Raw genomic sequence first — 19,771 nt, forward strand, 5'->3', positions numbered from 1 at the left:
CTAGCCTATTGGCCTGATTCTGCAGAGAATCTCGCCTTATATATATGGAAGGTTTGGGGTTTTGTGGGGTTTTTTTGTTTTTTGTTTTTGTTTTTGTTTTTTCCATTTTCTAAGTCCTATTAGATTTATTCCCACATTCAGTTCTCTAAACCAATGAAGAAGATCAGGCAGACTATTTCCCTGATTTACAAATGAGAAAATGAAAGAGCATAGGTTAATTACTTGGCTAAAAATCATATAGCTAATTGGTAAATGAGCAAGAACAAAGTAATTTGGGGTCAATAAAATAGAAGCCTGATTGTTGTTATTATTACTTAATGATGCATTTCTTTGTATCCTGCCTTATTCCAAAAAGCATTTATATCAGAATAGGGAGTGTAGGTAAAGATTGGGACAATAGAAGATGTACGTGATGATCTAAAAAGAAGGAGCTGATCACCAGACACATGAAGAAGTGTTCAACATCACTCAGCATCAGAGAAATACAAATCAAAACCTCAGTGATATACCACCTCACACCAGTCAGAATGGCTAAAATTAACAAGTCAGGAAACGACAGATGTTGGTAAGGAACACCCCTACACTGTTGGTGGGAATGCAAGCTGGTGCAGCAACTCTGGAAAACAGTAGGGAGGCTACTCAAAAATTTGAAAATAGAGCTACCCTATGACTCAGTGATCACACTACTGGATATTTACCCAAAGGTACAAATGTAGTGATCCGAAGGGGCACGTGCACCCGGATGTTTATAGCAGCAATGTGCACAATTGCCAAACTATGGGAAAAGCCCAGATGTCCATCAACAGATGAATGGGTAAAGAAGAGGTGGTATAGATATACAATGGAATACTATGCAGCCATCAAACAGTGAAATCTTGCTTTTTTCAACCATGTGACTAGAACTAGAGGGTTTTATGGTAAGCCAATTAAGAGAATCAGAGAAAGACAATTATCATATGATCTCAGTGACAGGAAGAATTTGAGAAATAAGACAGAGGATTATAGGGGAAGGGAGGGAAAAATGAAAAAAGACGAAACCAGAGAGGGAGACAAACCATAAGAGACTCAATCTCAGGAAACAAACTGAGGTTGCTGGAGTGGAGGGGGTGGGGGAGGATAAGGTGGCTGGGTGGTGGACATGGGGGAGGTATGTGCTATGGTGAACACTGTGAATTTTGTAAGACTGATGATTCACAGACCTGTACCCCTGAAACAAATAATACATTATGTATTAAGAAAAAAATAAAAAGAAGGGGATGATCCTGGTGTTTATCCCCCTCTGTAATGATGTACAGAACCCCGGCATGTCTTAGGGGCTGTTCCCTCCATTCAACTCAGGAGGGAATAAAACAGCCATATCCATTATGTAGGTATCAAAACATCAAATCTACGTCTTTGTAGGAAATCCTAAAGATGTCTTTTTTTTTTTTTAAAAGATTTTATATATTTATTCGACAGTGAGAGACACAGTGAGAGAGGGAACACAAGCAGGGGGAGTGGGAGAGGGAGAAGCAGGCTTCCCACCGAGCAGGGAGCCTGATGCTGGGCTCCATCCCAGAATTCTGGGACCATGACCTGAGCCGAAGGCAGACACTTAACCACTGTGCCACCCAGGCGCCCCCTAAAGATGTCTTTTAGAAAAAAGTCCTGCAAGACATTCTTGCACTGAAGTTAAATAATGTGTTGCTTTTAGTTATCACACCCATGCTGTACCTTCATTAGGTTAGGTGCACACTTACCTCCCCTGTAATTCTCATCTTGAGGACTAGGGGCAGCTGGAGAATTCCCTCGACCGTGTCCCCCAGTGTCTTCCTGTTTTTTCTCCAGTCTTTGGAAGGAAGGAGCAAGGAGAGGCTTTTCTTGGGTGAGGAAAGCAGATAGATGGCCATGAATGAGACTGGCTGGCTGCCCAGGTGGGGCCTCTGTGGGGTCCGGGGTCTTTCTGGCCTTCAGCTTTGTGGGTCTTGAAACCATTCAGCCATGTGCTGACAGATATCTGGCCATGAGAACCAAGTCCTGTTAACTGGACTCCCAGACTGATGGATATACTAGAAGGTTATTATATTCATTTTGCTGTAGAGATGGGTCTTTGGGATAGGTCTTTCTGAGGACTGAGCAGTTTTTTTTCCTCAAGGACACTTAATTAGTTTCCAAGTGTGAAATTTCGAGAAAAACGAAAGACGTCACGAATAGTAGCATTGGAGGGTTCTTTTATCCAGCTGTGTAGACCTGCCTCAGAGATGGTCCATGCCCCTTCGTAGAGGCCTCTTCTCTGATTATTTTGATTATCGCTTCCCTTCCTAATTAGCACTTACCAATACTTTCTGGCTTTCTGGCCCCCTCATTCCAGACTTTGTAAAGAGCCCACCTTTTCCCAAATGGCCCTGATAGGGTACATAGCTGAGGGTTCCGTTTTCCTTGACCAGTTTCTTTTCTGCCTGTACATTCTACTCTCACTCGTTGTTTGTAAGCATTTCCCGGGCCTCGGGGCACAGGCAGCTCATGCCAGCTTCTGCCCTCCTTGGATCATGTTGCTTTAACTGGTATTAGATTCTGGAGCCTGGTACCCTAACAGGAATTTTACCCCTATTGCTGAGCACCATTCACCTTGGCTTATCATTCCTTCAACTCTGTCGCCTCCCTGCTATGGGTCCAGTTGTCATCCCTTTTTAGAGATGAGGAAACTGAGGCTCAGAGGAGTGAAGTAACTTGCTCAGGGGTGGCAGAAACCCATCCCCCAGACACAGCTTCCGAAGGAGTTAGGGAGTATTCTCCACTCAGTTCTAGACTGGGGGTGAGGTGGGGGTGGGGGTGGGGGTGGGAGGGTGGTCTTTAGTGCCTTTTCTTTTTTTATCCCCCCCACCCCTTTGCTTTTAACCTTTTCTTTCTTATTTTCTGGGTCAGAAAGTCAGTTGGGGTTACGCACGAATTAAAATGGGAGAGTGTTCCCACGTGGGCATTAGAACAGGGCAAGGGCACCACGCCACACAACCCCCTGCGGAGAACCCCCCCAGAAGAGGCGGGGATCGGCGGGGGAGGGGGCATGGCGCGGCACGCTGACCGCTGTGCTTCCTCCCGCAGTGCTGGCCGATGCCCTGCACGTGGCCGCCGCCCCGTCGCCCGCCTCGGGCCTGAGCCTGCGCCTGGGTGAGCCGTTCGAGCTGCGCTGCGCGGCCTCCACGGCGTCGCCGCTGCACACGCACCTGGCGCTGCTGTGGGAGCTGCAGCGTGGCACGGCCCGGCGGAGCGTGCTGGCCCTGACCCACGAGGGCCGCTTCCACCCGGGGCCCGGCTACGAGCAGCGCTACCGCGCCGGCGACGTGCGCCTGGACACCGTGGGCAGCGACGGCTACCGCTTGTCGGTGGCCCGCGCCCTGGCCTCGGACCAGGGCTCCTACCGGTGCGTGGTGAGCGAGTGGATCGGAGAGCAGGGCAGCTGGCAAGAGATTCAAGAGAAAGCCGTGGAAGTGGCCACCGTGCTGATCCAGCCCACAGGTGAGCTTCTGGAACGTGTCTGGCTTACACATAGGCCCAGGCGGGAGCCCGGCCCTCTGCGGACAGGGTTGTTGGAGCTGGCCGCGTGAGGCCTCCTGTCGAGGGCCTGGGGGAGTGGGGTGGCGGTGAGTTTGAGGAAGATGTGTGTATGCCTTTTGTGCCGGGTGCCTACGGCTTTGCTTTACAGCGGCTTCTCCTCTAGATTCCTACTCCTGAGACGTTGCAGGTTGCATAAAATAACTAAGACAGTTGTTGATGGCAAGATTAAGTCCCCTCAGGTGCCAGAATGAGGTCTGACCTGGTGTTCCTGAGACTTTGGGGCCGAGCTGCCCCCACGCTGCTCTCTTTATTTTGTTTTGGTTTTATTTTATTTGGGTGTTTCCGAATTTCTGGCTTGGCTCTTCTGCACAACCGTTGGAGTGCATCTGGCTCACCACGCGGCGTGTGGGGTACTGTAGATCCTCTAGCTGTGCGGTCCCAGCTAGGTGAGACTTCTCTAGGCCTGGGCCTCTTCTCGGGCTGTGTATGACACATTCCCCAGGACTGTGCCTCCAGCCCTGGGGTCTCCCTGCGAGAAGTTCTCTGTCCACTCACTTGGAACCAGCCTTTGTTTTTGAAAAAAAACCACATAACGTACTTTCCTACTCCTCCTAGAAAGTAAGAAAAAACAACATACATTTAAAAAAACCCATCAAAAGTAAGCTATTACTGATTCAGTGTCCAACAAGTATTGGTTAAGAACCTACTGGGTAATCAGCTCTGTCTGGGCCCTGGGGTCAGAGGTGCTTGAGAAACGTTCCCGGGCCCCGTAGAGCCTTGGGCTTTGGCAGAAACAGTATAAAGAGACTATCTCAGGATGAGGTCATTGCTGTAGATGGATGGCTGTCCTAGGTTTTCTGGGAGGCTAACATCTTCAGATCTGTTGCTGCCGCCTCCTGCTTTGTAAACTGGGAGGACCTTGGGCAGACTCATTTCCTGAGTGTCAATGTGAATGTGTGGCCGCTCTGTTGCTTGGATGGGACGGAAAACAGGAGACAGTCCTCACGGGGAGTATTTTTCCCCTGTAGGCAGCATGGTCCTGGGCACTTTACTGTGCATTTGTGTCACTGCACAGGAGTTGGGTTTGGTAAAAAGCAGGACTAAGGTTCCTGAGCGACTGTGGCCATCAGTGAGGTGGGAGGTGCTCTTGCCGAGGAAAGGAGTAGCTACCCATCTTGGTCAGTCTTGCAGTGGCTGCAGAAATCGCTTTCTTTCTTTTCTTTTTTCTTTCTTTCTTTTTTTTTTTTTAAAGATTTTATTTATTTGACAGAGAGAGAGAAATCACAAGCAGGCAGAGAGGCAGGTGGGGGCGGGGGTGGGGGGAACAGGCTTCCCGCTGAGCAGAGAGCCCAATGCGGGGCTCTATCCCAGGACCCTGAGATCATGACCTGAGCCAAAGGCAGAAGCTTAACCCACTGAGCCACCCAGGTGCCCCCAGGTGCTCACTTTCTAAGTGGACTCAGGTCACCTTCCTTTAAGGATGTGATCTGCCTGCAATCTGTCCTAAGAAACCAGGGTGTTCAGTTTGCATCACACAACTATTCCCTGGGGACAGAATGATTAAGAGGTTCAAATTTGCAACAAGTTATCTTTTTCTGAGGAATTTTAATTGTAAAGGTATTTTTTTTATTTCAGACAAGCCACAAAACCCATAATATTGAGTGTAAGAGTCGGAAACTGAACCTCTTAGGCATGTAATAATATCGGGCTCTCTCCTGAGCCTGGGCTTCATAACCATTTTGTTGCCATGGACCTCTTTGACAGCTTTGAAGCCCGCAGAACCCTTCTCGGAATTAACGTGTTTTAATTCATTAAAAATGTACATAAGATGGGGCGCCTGGGTGGCTCAGTGGGTTAAGCCGCTGCCTTCGGCTCAGGTCATGATCTCAGGGTCCTGGGATCGAGTCCCGCATCGGGCTCTCTGCTCAGCAGGGAGCCTGCTTCCTCCTCTCTCTCTGCCTGCTTCTCTGCCTACTTGTAATCTCTCTCTGTCAAATAAATAAATAAAATCTTTAAAAAAAAATATACATAAGATGACAAAGGAAAGTGATTCTATTAAAATAGTTACTGAAGTATTTTAAGACAAATTTGTTACATAGTAATATTATGCTTTATTAATGCATTAAATAATATAGACTGGCAGGCTTAACCACTGTAATTCCCAAGTAGCAATGAGTGCACATGATATTTGAAGATAACTGCAATTACTTACAATGAGATTTGAAAATATCCCTGACTTCTATGGGGCCAAAGTCCCAGGGACAGATAATACTATAGTGATTTGTTGCTTAGTTTCATCATGAGAGGAGATGCTGTGTTTCAGGTAGAGATTAGTAAAAACAAAGATTAGATTTTTTTTTTTCTCACCCAAGTCACGGACTTCCTAAATTATCTTCTTGGACCCCAGGTTAAGAACCACCACCCTGGATGCTGGCCTCTCTCTTTTTGTCAATACCTGCACTATCCACAGCTAGCTTCTTAAATACTCTTACTGTCTTGTTATTATGAACAGCCCAGAGCTACTTAAACTTGGGGCTGTGTGGTGGATGTAGCAGTAACCCACTCCCCTCATGTTAGGAGTGGTCTGCTTCATGCAGATCTTGGTGTCCAATTTATGGCTTCAGTTTGACCCAACCAGAGAAAGCTTCCCCACTATAGGCTTTGTCCAGGGTCTCCCCTTGTATTACGAGTCCTTAGAAATTATTCTTTTTTTTTCCCCCCTTCCACCTGCTCTATCCTCTCTCCCAGCTGTGAATTGCTCCCCAGTCCAGAACATATGGGAGCAATGGTTAGTGCTGTGGCAAGCTTTTTAGCAATTTGCAGAGAGACGATTATAGAGTGAACTATTCAGTTGAAGAGACATTTCTGCCGATACTCCTTGAACTAAGAATCCATTTTCTCCATACATGCAGTCCACAGCTGTGTCTTTACCCCTTCTTCACTCAACCTGCTTCCCTCCTGAGCCTTCTTTTACCTCTAGCCGGCACACAGGGACTCCAGCAGGATTCCAGAGTCTCTGATCACAGGCAGTGCTCGTGGGGCGGTTTGAACCCCAGGGCAGGCTCAGAGCAGCGGTTTCCATACTGACTACTCTCACAAGAGGCCCTCAAGTTCCTCTTGGGCCCTTTTAAGGGGTGGAGGAGGAGGAAGAATTTGGAGGGTGGGTATAGATAAGAAATCAGACTTTTAAATTATCTTTTATAATACTGTACCCATCTGATTTTCTGTCTCCGTCAAGGTGGATCTTGACCTTGGCCTGAAATGCGTGTTGGAGATGTTGTCAGGCTTTGGAAATACTCCTAGGAAAGCAACTTGCTCCAAAGGGCATGGGCTTTGGGGTTGGGCCTTTTCTGAGCCAGGCACCAGCCTTTGTTGCTGAGCCAGTCTTGGAAGACGAGGGCTGTGCTTCCACTCGAATCCCCTGGGAGGGGTTAGCTGTTCCTCATCTAAGCAGTGGTTCCCAGAGCATTACCACGAATTGAATGTTTTTCTACTCTGATTACAGATGTTCAACTTCTTTAAAAAAAAAAAAAAAAAAAGCAACAAACACTCGAATAAAGTAAAATGTTTCCATGTAAAAAGCTTTGACAGGGGAATGCTGAAACCAGATCTGCCTTGAGACTGTAACACCAAAGACTTCAATGCTTCCTCTAAATATATTCTACTTTTAATTATCCACACTCTTGCAAGCAGGCAGGGGCGTGGATAACCCGAAAGTCACTGTGGTTTGGTTTTAGAATATCTGCTTGATGTTTGGCTTTAAGGTGGGTGTGTCTAATGGAATAAATGATGCTTCGCATTTATTCCATTACATTGCACTTTGAAGGCTTGACTCATAAAGCATATTGTCTGGTTTCGTCCTCCTGGTCCTTCTGTTTAGGATTTTCTCCTCTTTACCCAGAAGATGGTTTCACCCTCACCTCCTGCAGTCCAGCCTTCAACCCCCAACCCCTGCAACCCCCATGCCAGTCAGCACTGAGCTGTCCTTTCTCCTTAAAATCACCCAAGGCTTAACCGTACACGTGGAGAAAAAATATAATGCTAGTTTGTGATGTTCTGACTTCTTCTCAAACAAATGTTAGCAGTTCTGAGCTGAGTCCCTGGAGGCAGAGAGCCTATGTTTGAATCCCTGCTCTGCCATGTATTACCTGTGTGATCTTGGGCAAGTTACTTAACTTCTCTGTGCTTCAGTTTCCTTATCAGTAACATGAAGATAATAATGGTACTTAACTCCTAGGGTTGTTTTGAAGGTTAACATTTCCAAGGCACTCTAGAGCAGTGCCTGGCATTTAGTAAGTGTATGTAAGCATTTGCTGCTGTTAGTATTTCCATGGAATGAAAAGAAATGTGTTATAATTTCCTTAATTTATTCAGTAAATATTTCTCAAGCACTTAGAATTGCACAAAGCCTTCTAACTCTAATGCCATAAATAAGAACATAGAAGGAGATAATCTAAAGGAGGGGAGGGGCAAACGTAACCCAGATGCTCTAGATGTATTTTTTTTTTCTTCAAGTTCTGCGAGCGGCTGTGGCCAGGAGTGTGTCTGTGGCCGAGGGAAAGGAACTGGATCTGACCTGCAACATCACAACCGACCGAGCAGATGATGTCCGACCCGAGGTCACGTGGTACTTCAGCAGGTCCCCCGACAGCATCTTGCCTGGCTCGCCCGTGTTGGCACGGCTGGACCGGGATTCCCTGGTGCACAGCTCTCCCCACATTGCTATGAGCCATGCGGACGCACGCTCCTACCATTTACTGGTCCGAGATGTTAGCAAAGAAAACTCCGGCTACTATTTCTGCCACGTGGCACTCTGGGCACCCGGACACAACAGGAGCTGGCACAAGGTGGCAGAGGCCAGGTCTGCCCCCGCCAGTGTGGATGTGACCTGGCTAGGTGAGTGGCTGGGAAGATGGCCCTTAGCCTCTGGGGCTTTCCTCCCTCCTCTGGGCACTGCGCCTTTTTGCATCATCTTGGCCTTCTTTACATCAGGACAAGCATGCTTCAGCCTGGAGAGATCCCAAGCTTGGGGGGCGGGGGGTGGGGAGAGCAAAGCAGGCTGAAATAGAATCTGGCAGGCAAGGGAAATGTTTAGATAATGTGGACTCAGTTGTCTCAATGCCCTCATTTGAGAGGATATAGTTTCCTTTTGTTGTCAAGATTTGCAGGGTCGGCCCTGCTGAATGGTTCTTTGAAATGGATCTTTGTTGGAGTGAGAACACTTCCATTCTTCCTTTCCTTTTCCTGGACTCTGAGGTGCTCTCTGGCAGGAGCTGGTGCTTTCCTAGAGCCCAGAACAGAAAAGAGAATTCCTTCTGTTAACAGAATGTGGTGTTTTTAGTGGTTTGTTGTTGTTTTTTTCTTTTCCTGAGGGCCCTGGAATCCCAAAATGATTTTATATGCAGATACCAGTTAAATGGAAAGGCCTTCCTGCCACCCCAGGCTGTCCTGGTGGGCTTCTTCAGTCACCTGCGAGTCCCCAGTTGGGGGAGCAGAGCGGCCCTCAGCTGTTCGTACTGTGGCCTCACTTTAGAACAACTTGGTCTGGATGTGAAACTATCGAGCCTTTCTTTCCTTTTCATCTTCCCTGGCCCTTATTTTCCTAAGTACTCGCCCTTAACGCCCAACTTTCTAATTTCTGTTACTCTGTCTTTTTTTTTTTTTTTTTTTTTAAGATTTTATTTATTTATTTGACAGAGAGAGATCACAAGCAGGCAGAGAGGCAGGCAGTGAGAGAGAGAGGAGGAAGCAGGCTCCCTGCTGAGCAGAAAGGCCGATGCGGGACTCGATCCCAGGACCCTGAGATCATGACCTGGGCCAAAGGCAGAGGCTTAACCCACTGAGCCACCCAGGCGCCCATATTTTCTGTTACTGTCTTATAATGGTAAGCTTAAGCAGGATAGGGGTGAGTGGAGAATGGGGTGCTTCACCTCCCACGCCATTACAAAGGTGGAGACTCCTCTGTTTTGAGCTTGACCTCTCTGCTGTCCCGTGGCTGTTCTGAGCCCCAATGTGGGTATTTGGCAACGCTCTGACGTTAGTAGGTAACCCAGACCTTTAAAGGCCAGGAAATCATTTCCTCCATCATCTGGTGCTGAGTGTCCTCCCACCATGACACCCCCCCCACCCCCCGCCGCCAATCTCTCAGGTCACTCTTCCTCATTCCTGCATCATAAACTCCTGGGTTAGTGGCCCTTTCGCTGTCTGTTTCTTCCTAATGAGCCTTTATTTGGCAGAGAGGGGGAGTTGGCAAGTGTGGGGACAGAGGGGGCAGGGAGAAGAGGAGGAAAAAGAGAGTGAGCAGAAGGTATGGCCAATTCCGAGTGAGCCCAGGCAGGGTGTTAATCATCCCTGGTAGCAAAGTGATTTTTTGCTATCTGCACAGTAAAGGGAGCAGGATTTATCTGGCGAGCTTTTATTCCTGCCGTCTGAACCCTGTGCGAGAGTCTCGCTATGGAGTACTGAACTGGAACAATGCTGGCCCAGCTAGAACTCTCCTTAGCAACCTTCAAAATAAAACAGATGTTGTCAGCACCGAAAGAAGATTTTTCATCTCTGGAGCTGAATTTGTCTCTCGGCTCTGATGCTCGGTGCATTGTGCGGTGCCGTCAAATCCCAGCGTCGGCTCCCGGTACCCCCTCCCCGCCCCCAGCCCCCAACGTAGAATCACAGCTCCCGTGGATTTTTTTTTTTTTTAGAAAGCGCTGCCTGCACTCCAGGGTGAGGGCCTCTTTGAAGTGCTGGTGCACTGATCCTGGCGTCGCCCGGGGGAGACGCGGGGACTGTCAGAAAGCGGGAGGGTTACTCCGGGAGGGAATGGGGCTCTTTTCACCGGAAAGAATTTGTTGGTGGCTCTGTTCTTCAGAGAGTGAGAAGACATAAAGGGACTAAATTGTGGGGAAAGGCTCCATTATGATCCCGAGGACCCAGTTGCTGGTTTTCCTGTGGAGTGCCATCACCCCTGTCGCGAAAGTCCACAGCGGGTTTTACCTTGGCCGCTGGAAGGGGTGCAGAACCCGCACCTTGCACGGCTGTTTTGCACGTGATGAGCCCTCCGTAAACGTTGGCTGAATGGGTAGATAAACCTGGATAGTGTGCAAGTGTGTGCATAGGAAGATGAGAACTGCAGAGAAAGCAATCACATTCAACTTACAGACTGTGCAGAGATGTTTGCACCTGGGTAAGCCTCCTGGGCGTGGAAGCGGTAGAGAAACCGCCCGCGTTCTTCTTTCTTCCTCTTAAATTTCCTCCTCCTTCCCTGCGCCTCACACTGTTACAGCTGCTCAGACACTTGTTCAGGAGGTGAGTCGGGCGTGAGTCCAGCAGCTGAACTTTCTCCAGGACCTCCGGTCTGAATTCTGTGCCAAGATGGGTGGGCCTGGCCTGATGCCACATGATTGTCTCCAGATACACATGGATGTGGGTACATTACCGCCTGTGTCTTGGGGCCTGTTGAAGGTGACTGAGAAGTTTCCTAAAGAGACGGGAAGACAGATGACTGACCAAGGACTCTGCTTATTTGGTCATCTTCCTGATGTGATTATGGGATGTTGGCACAAAAGAGTTCTGGAGAAAGTTTCCTGTGCAGGTGTTATCCAGAACTTTCAGTTTTGCTGCTTGATAGATTAAAAATCATAATTACTGCTTATCAAACATTTGCTGTACACTGGGCCCTGGACTAAGGGCTGCACACACGTTAAATATCTGATCCCCACAATAACCTTATGAGTGAGGTACTGCCCCTATTCCCATCTGAAAACCACTGATTTTTATTTTGCTTATGATTTTGACAGGATTTAGGGAAGGACGCAATAGGGTTCCTCTCTCAGGCACACAGGGACGGCTGGGGATCCTCTTCCGCATGGCATTCTCATGTGCATGATGCCATGTCCACCGCCCTCTCCCCTTCTCCACATGGCATGTCATTCGGGCCCTTTCCACATGGTTTGGGCTTCTCCCAGCATGCTGTGCTCAGAATAGTCACACTTCTTAGGTGGTGACCGGAGTGGCAAGGTCACACAGCAAAAGGGCATGAGGGATTGGAAACAGAACTGCAGATGTCTTTGGAAAATAGAATATACCAGATGGTGAATGCTTGTTTCTTTTATTTCATAAGAAATGTTTATAGTGACTTAGAAAATGATGCCCCAAAGTCAAGTCTGTCCCAAGTGTTGTCCTCTTGTGTGGAAACATTTTGGCTTTGGGAATCAACTTTATTCCTGAAATGCTAGAGCGTAGAGTCCCCAAAGCCCCAGAGGGGGCTTTCTTGTCCTCATTTGCTTGGGGTTGATGCAGAGAACAGATGAGGGAGCCGAAGCTAATTGGGGTCTTCACGTACGTTCCATCGTGTTAACCAGACAGAGATCAGGGCAGCGATATGCACGGGTCCAGCGAGTCCAAGAGCACTTGCAGCAGCTGGGATGACGGTGTCGGTTTTGTAGAGGGTAAGAAAAAGCTGCTTTTACTAGGATTTATGTCCTACTTTTGCAGGAGGAAAAAAAAAAAATTCAGTTGGCTTGCAAAATGAAGCCCGATTTAAAGTAAGAGACATAAAAATAAAATCAAGATCAAAGGGGATAAAACCAAATCAAAGAGGAGATATCGCAAGGTGGCTGGGGTGCGTTTAGTTAGCCCCACTGGAGCGCTGAATTTGCCTCTGAAGTTCTGAAGGGTTGGGGCAAAGAGAAACATGGTTGCACGGTTCACCTCTGATGAAGGAAACCGGGAGAGCCAAACTTTGTGTTGGCACCGAATTTATCATGCGCTTTTTTTTATTTAAGGGCATTGGGTAACATAATGGACAGTGCTTTCAACTGTTCTTTTATGAAAGGCTCTGAGTGATTGTTTAAATGGACGTTTCTCATATCCACTCTCTGTAAAAGCTGAGGGCGTAAATCTTGAGTGTGTGAAGGAGTTTCTGTAAGAAGCTGAGTTACCATGGAGGACAAACGTTGCATTGTGTCGATCCAATTTAGTCTAGGGCTAAAACTAGAGAATCTAAGGAGGCAGGGCTACCTAATCTGCATAGTAGGCCATCTCTCTCTGCAATCAGATGTCTCAAATGAGTCTTTGGCACGAGTTGGATCCTAATCAGTTTATGGTTGAGCTCTCTGCCCAAAGTACCAGGCTTCTGTGGTGTTAATTGGAGGGCGTTCCAGGGTTTCAGCTACAGGAGCAGGAGGAGGCAGAGCTGAGTTGGGCTTTTTAGTCTTAAGAACCTGATTTGCATTCTTCCCCACTAGAGGACTGTCCCCTCTTCCAGCAGTGTACCAGTGAGGAAGGTAATTATTTTTCTTTAAAAGGAGCTGCTAATCTGCTCAGTACTTGGTAGAGACGTCAGAGTCCTGTGCCATCCATAGGAGATAAGGTTCAGATCTGCAGAACCTTACCAGCAGCTCTTATCAACTCTCTGTCCGCAGTTATCTCGGAAGGCAGAGTAGTAGCAGTGGGCAAGTTTTGGGGTCCTGGCCTACTGCTTTCTGGGCGTGTTAGCTTGGGTGTGTTGCTTTGGTTTCCTTGGTTCCATGGGAGAATGCATATGAAGTGCTTAGCACAGTGTCTGGCACCCGAGGTCTCTGTACTTTCGCAGGGTGATAATGACATTGGCATTTGGGGGAAGGCAGGGTCTGGATGTAGCATATCCTTCTGCACCAAGTTCTTACCTAAGACATGCAAGTCTGTCTCAAGGCACGGAAGGACTAGGGGTGTGTGTTCTGGAAGCAGCTTCTCCCAAGGAGAAGGGGCTGGGCTGACCACACCCAGCCCCGTTTCTGCCCCCGCTCCCTGACCTGGGAATTCACTCCTCCTCCTCTGGGAGCACTGCGTGAGGATGAAGAGAGAAGAACGGCACTAGGGTTGTCCGAATGATACTGCTGTTTCCTCCGAAATGGTGAACGCTGAAAACAACCTCGTAAGAAAGGCTCAACTCAGGTGGGGAAAAGTGTCTCCCCCAAACAACAGGCTTTTATAGTCTTGTCTGTTTAAGCTGGAGAGAACACTTAATTGTTCTACACATGATGAGAGAAGCAACTCTGACAGCGAGGCCACTTGCTCAGCTGTGGAGCGTACCCGCCTGGTTCAAGACAGTAGAACCGGGATCAGCAGAGACAAGGGCCTGCCCTCTCCTGGTTTCCTCTAAGTTGGGCATGCAGCCTGCTCCTCTGATGAGCTCTCCCAAGTTAACGAAGCTTCAAAGCGGGTGTTAGAACAGGGCCCTGTTGTACACAGTTCAGGATTAGTGCCTCGGCTGTGATTACCACTCTCGCCTTCTGGGATGGAGTCGGCTTTGAGAAAGCGTTAATAACTGGGTGTGTAAGAGGGTTGTGCAGTTTGGTGCTGGTGGGACCCAGGCCATCATTCTGCTCACATGCGCTGTGCAAGATGCTAGGCTTCCGACCTGACACCTCTGGGTTTTGGGTTTTGTTTTGCTTTGTTGTTGTTGTTTTTTTTTTCCCCCCATTTAAGAAACGTACATGAAAATCATACCTGTGTCATAAGGTTGGTTTTTTTGTTGTTGTTGTTTTGTTTGTTTTTAAGATTTTATTTATTTGTCAGAGAGAGAATGAGCACAAGCAGGGGGAGCAGCAGGTAGAGGGAGAAGCAGGCTGCCTACTGAGCAAGGAGCCCGATGCGGGACTCGATCCCAGGACACTGGGATCGTGACCTGAGCCAAATCCAGATGCTTACCTGACTGAGCCACCCAGGTGCCTCTGTCAAATGGTGGTTAAGTGAGAAGCAAGGAAAGTGTACAGCACGGCCCCTGGCATGTAGGAAGCCCCCAAGTCAATGCCAGCTGCTGTCATTGTCATTGTCAAACAGGAATGATGCTAATACCATCCTTGTGGAATTATTGTGAGAGAAGAAGGAGGCAATCTATGTGAAAATCTCCAGTGCAGGTCTGTGCACACAGTAGGCACAAAGTATCTGCTTTACTAAATTAGCTAAGGATTCTGACAGCTTTTCACTGTTTTTGAAAGTTGTAACATGGGAATGTGATGACCCGTATTAGAAAAACCAAGTCTTTCTTTGGGCAGGGTGTGGGGAGAGGGCTGTAGTGTTGGAGGCTGTAGCTTCAGGAGGTGGCATAGATGTGAGCAGACAGTGTCCTGGAGCCACATTAGGGAGTAGACCCTTATTTCTAAGAGTAGAAATGATGATGTCATGGTTAGACTGGTCCCAGTATTCTGTGAAAGGGCTTGCAATGTGGGTGAGTTGTTTGTGTTTTGGTTTTTGTTTTGTTTGTTTTTTACTTTTTGGAATATAAATTTAAAAAAAAAAAAAACTAACACAGAAGTAGGAAGAAGCACCAGCTTCAGTCATTACCAGTGTTGTGTGGATCTTATTTCATTTGTCTTCCCTCCTGCACACACACATAAACACGCACGCGTGCGCGCTCGCGCGCACACACACACACACACACACACACCATATTTTCTTTTTTCTTCTTCTGGAAGAATTTAAAGCATATCCCAGACACATGTCATCTGGACATTAAGTACTTTAGTATGCATCCTTAACTGATAAGCATTTTTTGAATCTAACTACCATTGCATTCTTAGCTGATTTCTTGATGAGATCAAGCAGGATATAGCGGTAATCAGTAGTGATGAAATGCTTATGCCAAAAATGAGCATTTTTATGCAAAATATTAAATTTACTCCAATTCAGCAAGCGTGTTAATGTCTTTTACGTACAAGGCACTGCAGGCATAGCACATACAGATGACTTAAGTAGGGGGTCCCTGACCCCAGGAAGAGTCCTATAGAAGGTCCATAAGACATATATACACTAATCATCAAAGTTCAAGGCAGCATTCAGATAAAATCCTTAGAGAGCAGGAAGCCTGGTAGGTGGTAGGGTGAAGATTTGTTGAGCACACAGTAGAGATAATGACAGGTAAATTCGAAGCAGGCATTCTCCGTTAAGTAGGAAACACTATATCCTATAGAGACGTCCGTGCCTGATGGATTTCAAGGAACAGGCACAGTTTCCAAACAGAATCTTTTTAAAATTGTAAAACAACAATAAGGGAAAATGTCTACACGTGCAGTAAAACAAAAACCAAAGAACCCCCCTGTACTCCTGCCATTGGGACATAGTGGAGCCACAGCTTCTCCAGGAGTACAAGTCCAAAGTCGACCTGGAAGGCTGGTGGGTGGTCCAGATGACCTTTGAACTTATTTTAAATCCCTGGAACCTATGCGTTATGAGTTCCCAAGCCAAGAACCCACTGATTTTTGTTTGCCTTTGCATTAAGGCAAACAAACAAAAAAAATCCTCCCTTTGGGGGGCCTGGGATTCAGTCTATACTGACTGAACAGAAAATAAGACCATCAGTCAGCGAAGGGCTTCTCCTCTCCTGCCAGGCTGTGGTTCCTATCACTAGATGCGCATATACCATGACTCCGCTGTGCTCACCTTTCTCTGTATTTGGAACCATAGGGTTTAAACGGACTCACTTGGAGGAAGAGAGGCTGGAGTAGAATGGGAGAGTCTGTTCAGTCTTCTGTTCAGCAACGAACTGGGCGGGTGTCCCAGGTGCTGAGGCAGGAGGAATGTCGGGAAGGGAAGCAGAAAACCAGGAACCATAGGGGTAGTGAGGGAATGGTGAGAGCTGTGGTCTCAGTGGGGCATAGAGTATGTATCAGAAGGCAGGAGGCGGTGAGGCTGGGCAGATGAGTTAGACTCACACTGAGGAGCACTTTGTGGGCCAGACTGGGGAGTGTGTTCTTACTCAGGAGGTGGGAAGAAAAGCCATGGGAGGTTTATTGTGCAGGTGACCTGACAACTGTGTCTGCCTAGATTTGTGTTGGGCGGTTATCATTGTCTTGGCTGGAGGCAGAGAGAGCCCAGATGAGGATGGTGTTCATGAAGTTCCCACTTCTGTTCACTGATTATTTATAAATCATCTCCTGTGCACAAGTCTTGGAATGGGAGCCGTGTGAGAGCTAGGGACCCTCAGAGTGGAGAGTTGGGGATGGCACCCATTTCTAGCAGAAGTGACCGCCAGAGTGAGTGCTGGGTGTGGCAGCAGGAACAGTGGCTGAGGAGTTAGGAGGAGGAGTTGGCCATGTCTGTTTGGAGTGGGAGTCAGCTGTGTGCGTGTGTATGGATGTGTGCTTGTGTGTGTGTGTGTGTGTGTGTGTGCGTGTGTGAACCAGTGTGCCTGTGTAGGAATATGTGTTTGTGTGTGTGTGCATGCATGTATGAGTGTGTGAATGTGTGCTCGCATGTATACATGCACACGTGTGCATGCATGTATGAATTGCGCACGTGTGCATGCATGAATGAGTGTGAATGTGTGCACGTGTGTGCATACATGCATGTGTGAGTGTGTGGATGTGTGCACATGTTTGTATACCTGCACACATGTGTGCATGCACATGTGCATTGGAGAGGCAGGTGGGGAGCGAGGGGATTAGGGTACAGTTGTGCTGGTGATGCCAAGGAAGCATGAAACCGAGATGCCTAGAAGTCCACTCTGTGCCTGTGTTAGGGTCTGAGCCTAAGGAAGAACCGAGGGGAGCATCTGGGTTCTGGTCCAGGGAGTGCACCCTGGGTGTTTCCAGGCCAGGGTATGGGAGGAGAGGGAGAGGGCTGCTCAGGTGGATGGTGCGGGAGCTAGTTTGCCCGCCTCCTCCGTGTGTCCCATGGTCTGACCACTGAGGTCACCGCTTCTCTACCATCTTTAGTGCTAACTTGGACAGCCTTAATTTTCAAAGTGCCACTTCAGAGGATTATGCTCAGGGGAAGGAAGTAAACCCTGAAGGACCGAGGGGTTTCTTCCTAAGAACTGGTGACCGATGAGACAGAAGGGAAATCTTGTAGGTTGCCTCCTGGCCGTTTAGATGGTGCTGGTCATCCAGGCTGAGAGGATGGCCTCTGGGGCGTGGTCTTCCTGGGTCCAATCCCTGGTGGCAGACCACAGCCCTGTCACTGCCAGTCATGGCATTCTGTGTTGCTCCAGGTCATGAGCCAGTCAGTGGTGGGAGAAAATAAGGAATTCAGAAGACAGGGAGCTTGGCCCATCTGTGAGGTGCAGCTATGCCTGAAAGGTGATAGGAGGCGCATGGCACCGGGTTCAGATTTGCCACTTTTGAGCTGTATGGGCACGTGACTGACTCTCCGAGGCTTCGGATAATGAACAGCAGTTCACAGATATGTACGTATGTGTGTGTATACGTGTGTGAATATACACATGCAGACATGTACCAGGCACTAGTTTAAGCACTTTCATGTGTAAGTACTTTCTTTTTGAATAATCTCTACACCCAGCATGGGGCTCAAATTTACAGCCCCGAGATGAAGAGGCACATGGTCTCCTGACTGAGCCGGCTGGGCACCCCTGTATGTTTTGACTCCTAATCCTCACAGCCGCATTGTGAGCTGGTTACTGTTACTCCCTCTGTTTTTACAAGTGACGCACCAGAGAGGTGAGGGAATGTGCCTGAGTACGCAGCAAGTGGTCGGCTGAGCCGGATCCCAACAATCTGGCTCCGGGTCCCTGGCTCTTCACCATTGTTCTTAACGGCCTCGGGTTGTCGTTCAGGGAAACAGGGGAGCACGGGAAGGGTCTCCGTATGATGCTCCGCTCGGGAGGGGGGCTCCGTGAGTGGCAGCGGCAGCCGCCGCTGTGTCCTGAGCACCTGGGATGGTGTGGCGTCCCTGGCCAGCCCTGATGGAGGGGTGCCATTGTGCCCCGTGCACAGCCAGCCCGCGGAGCTGTCCCTGCCACGTGGGAGGAACCTGGGTGTCCTGCCTGCCCTTGGGTTGCTCTCCGGGAGAGAAGGGTCTAACGCCTGAGATGCGGGGTCACGGGGAGCACCTTGTCTTCTGCACGTGATGGCGTCAGGGCATTTCAGTGGTATTTATCCCGTAGACGGTGTCACCTCAGAAGCAGTGTGGGGTGCTAGCCCTCTGGCCAGGAGGCAGGACACCCCCAAGCTGTACAACCTTGGCACGCTCGCCTGCTGGAGGAGAAGGCAGGGTGACATTCCAGCAGTGCGTGGTGTCCCTGCGCAGTGTCCACCTCATGACTCTGCGGGCTCCTGGCAGCGGCTGGGGCCTGCTGGTTTGACTATCATATGTGCCGCGGGGACCACCCCCGGGGCACTAAATGCTCCTGAGGACGACATTTGAAGGAGTTGGGATTTTGAGTTCTCTCCATTTCCTGGCCACTGAATCACTCTTAGAGAAGTCACGATGTTACACATTTTATTAGAAGCGTAAATCACAAAAGAACCGTTCCTTGACCTCAGCAGTTTATAATCCAAATGAGTCATAAATAAAAGCAATGTTAAATAAAACAAAACTGGTTGAGGGGTTGGGAATAAAGATAGTGGTGGCAGATGGAAAGTTCTGTTCAGGGAGAAATCGTGTTCTAGTAGGTCATGTGCCGCAAGAGAAAAATGTAGCTTTCCCTAAAAGCCAGGCAGCACACATTGACCGAGTGCCTACTGCATACATGGCTGTGTATTTGCAGCTTGGGGACCCGACCTGTAATAACAGGGAGGGGCTGATGCTGACCAAGTGTCCCTCCACGGCTTGTGGGAGCATGGAGAAAGGGGGCCATGCTCTGGGGACCTAGGAGGGGACCCCAGAGGAGGTTACATCGAAGAATGAGTGGAAGTTTGCAGGGTGGTCAAGAGGAGAAGGCCACTGCTGGTAGGTGAACACAGCGGTGTAACACGGTATGGGGGCTGGAGTTCCTCAGGTCATTGGAAATGACCTGGGGAGGGGGTGGGGACAGAGGGAGGAAGGCGACAGAGAGGTTCCAACATCAGTTCTTGGCAAGCATGGGGGAAGGCCTAGGGGTCTGCAAAGACAGAAATGTAGAGTCCCCAAAACGGATGAAACGGGTGCAGGGAATGTCAGAGGAAGAAGGGGTTTCCACACAAGTGAAGAGCAGCGGGCTGTGACGGGGGCAGGGCACGCCAGGAGAGGGCTGGCTTTCCTTGCACCGCTGTCAGAATTTGTCCTGGGCAGGGGAGTGGGGTGGTTCTAAGGGAGCGGGCTTTACTGGAGCCGGCATCCGCGGGAGCCAGCTTCAGGGTAGGAGAATTGCGTGAGAGGGTTACGTGTGGCCGTGAAGAGATGTCATCTCGGGAGTGTGAGGATGGCTGTTTATTGACCACTGAGCACAGACGGAGCCAAAAAAGTCAGAGGACCAGGAAGGTGAGAATGAGAATCGTCAGGGGGAATGATGACCCGGGGGCCTTGTCTTTGGAGCCTGGCCAGG

At 48.8% G+C, this 19,771-nt stretch overlaps 1 protein-coding gene across 1 annotated transcript in view; it reads left to right on the forward strand.

Moving 5' to 3' along the window:
- The window catches only part of PTGFRN (prostaglandin F2 receptor inhibitor), an 83,648-nt gene that overhangs the window by 39,421 nt on the left and 24,456 nt on the right, over positions 1–19,771 (forward strand). The window contains exons 3-4 of the mRNA XM_044238997.1: positions 3,082–3,495; positions 8,050–8,430. Coding sequence (XP_044094932.1) covers positions 3,082–3,495; positions 8,050–8,430 — 795 coding nt within the window. The remainder of the gene's footprint in view (positions 1–3,081; positions 3,496–8,049; positions 8,431–19,771) is intronic.

This window comes from Neovison vison, chromosome 2 (assembly GCF_020171115.1).
Source record: "Neovison vison isolate M4711 chromosome 2, ASM_NN_V1, whole genome shotgun sequence".
In the NCBI taxonomy this organism is placed as follows: Eukaryota; Metazoa; Chordata; class Mammalia; order Carnivora; family Mustelidae; genus Neogale; species Neogale vison.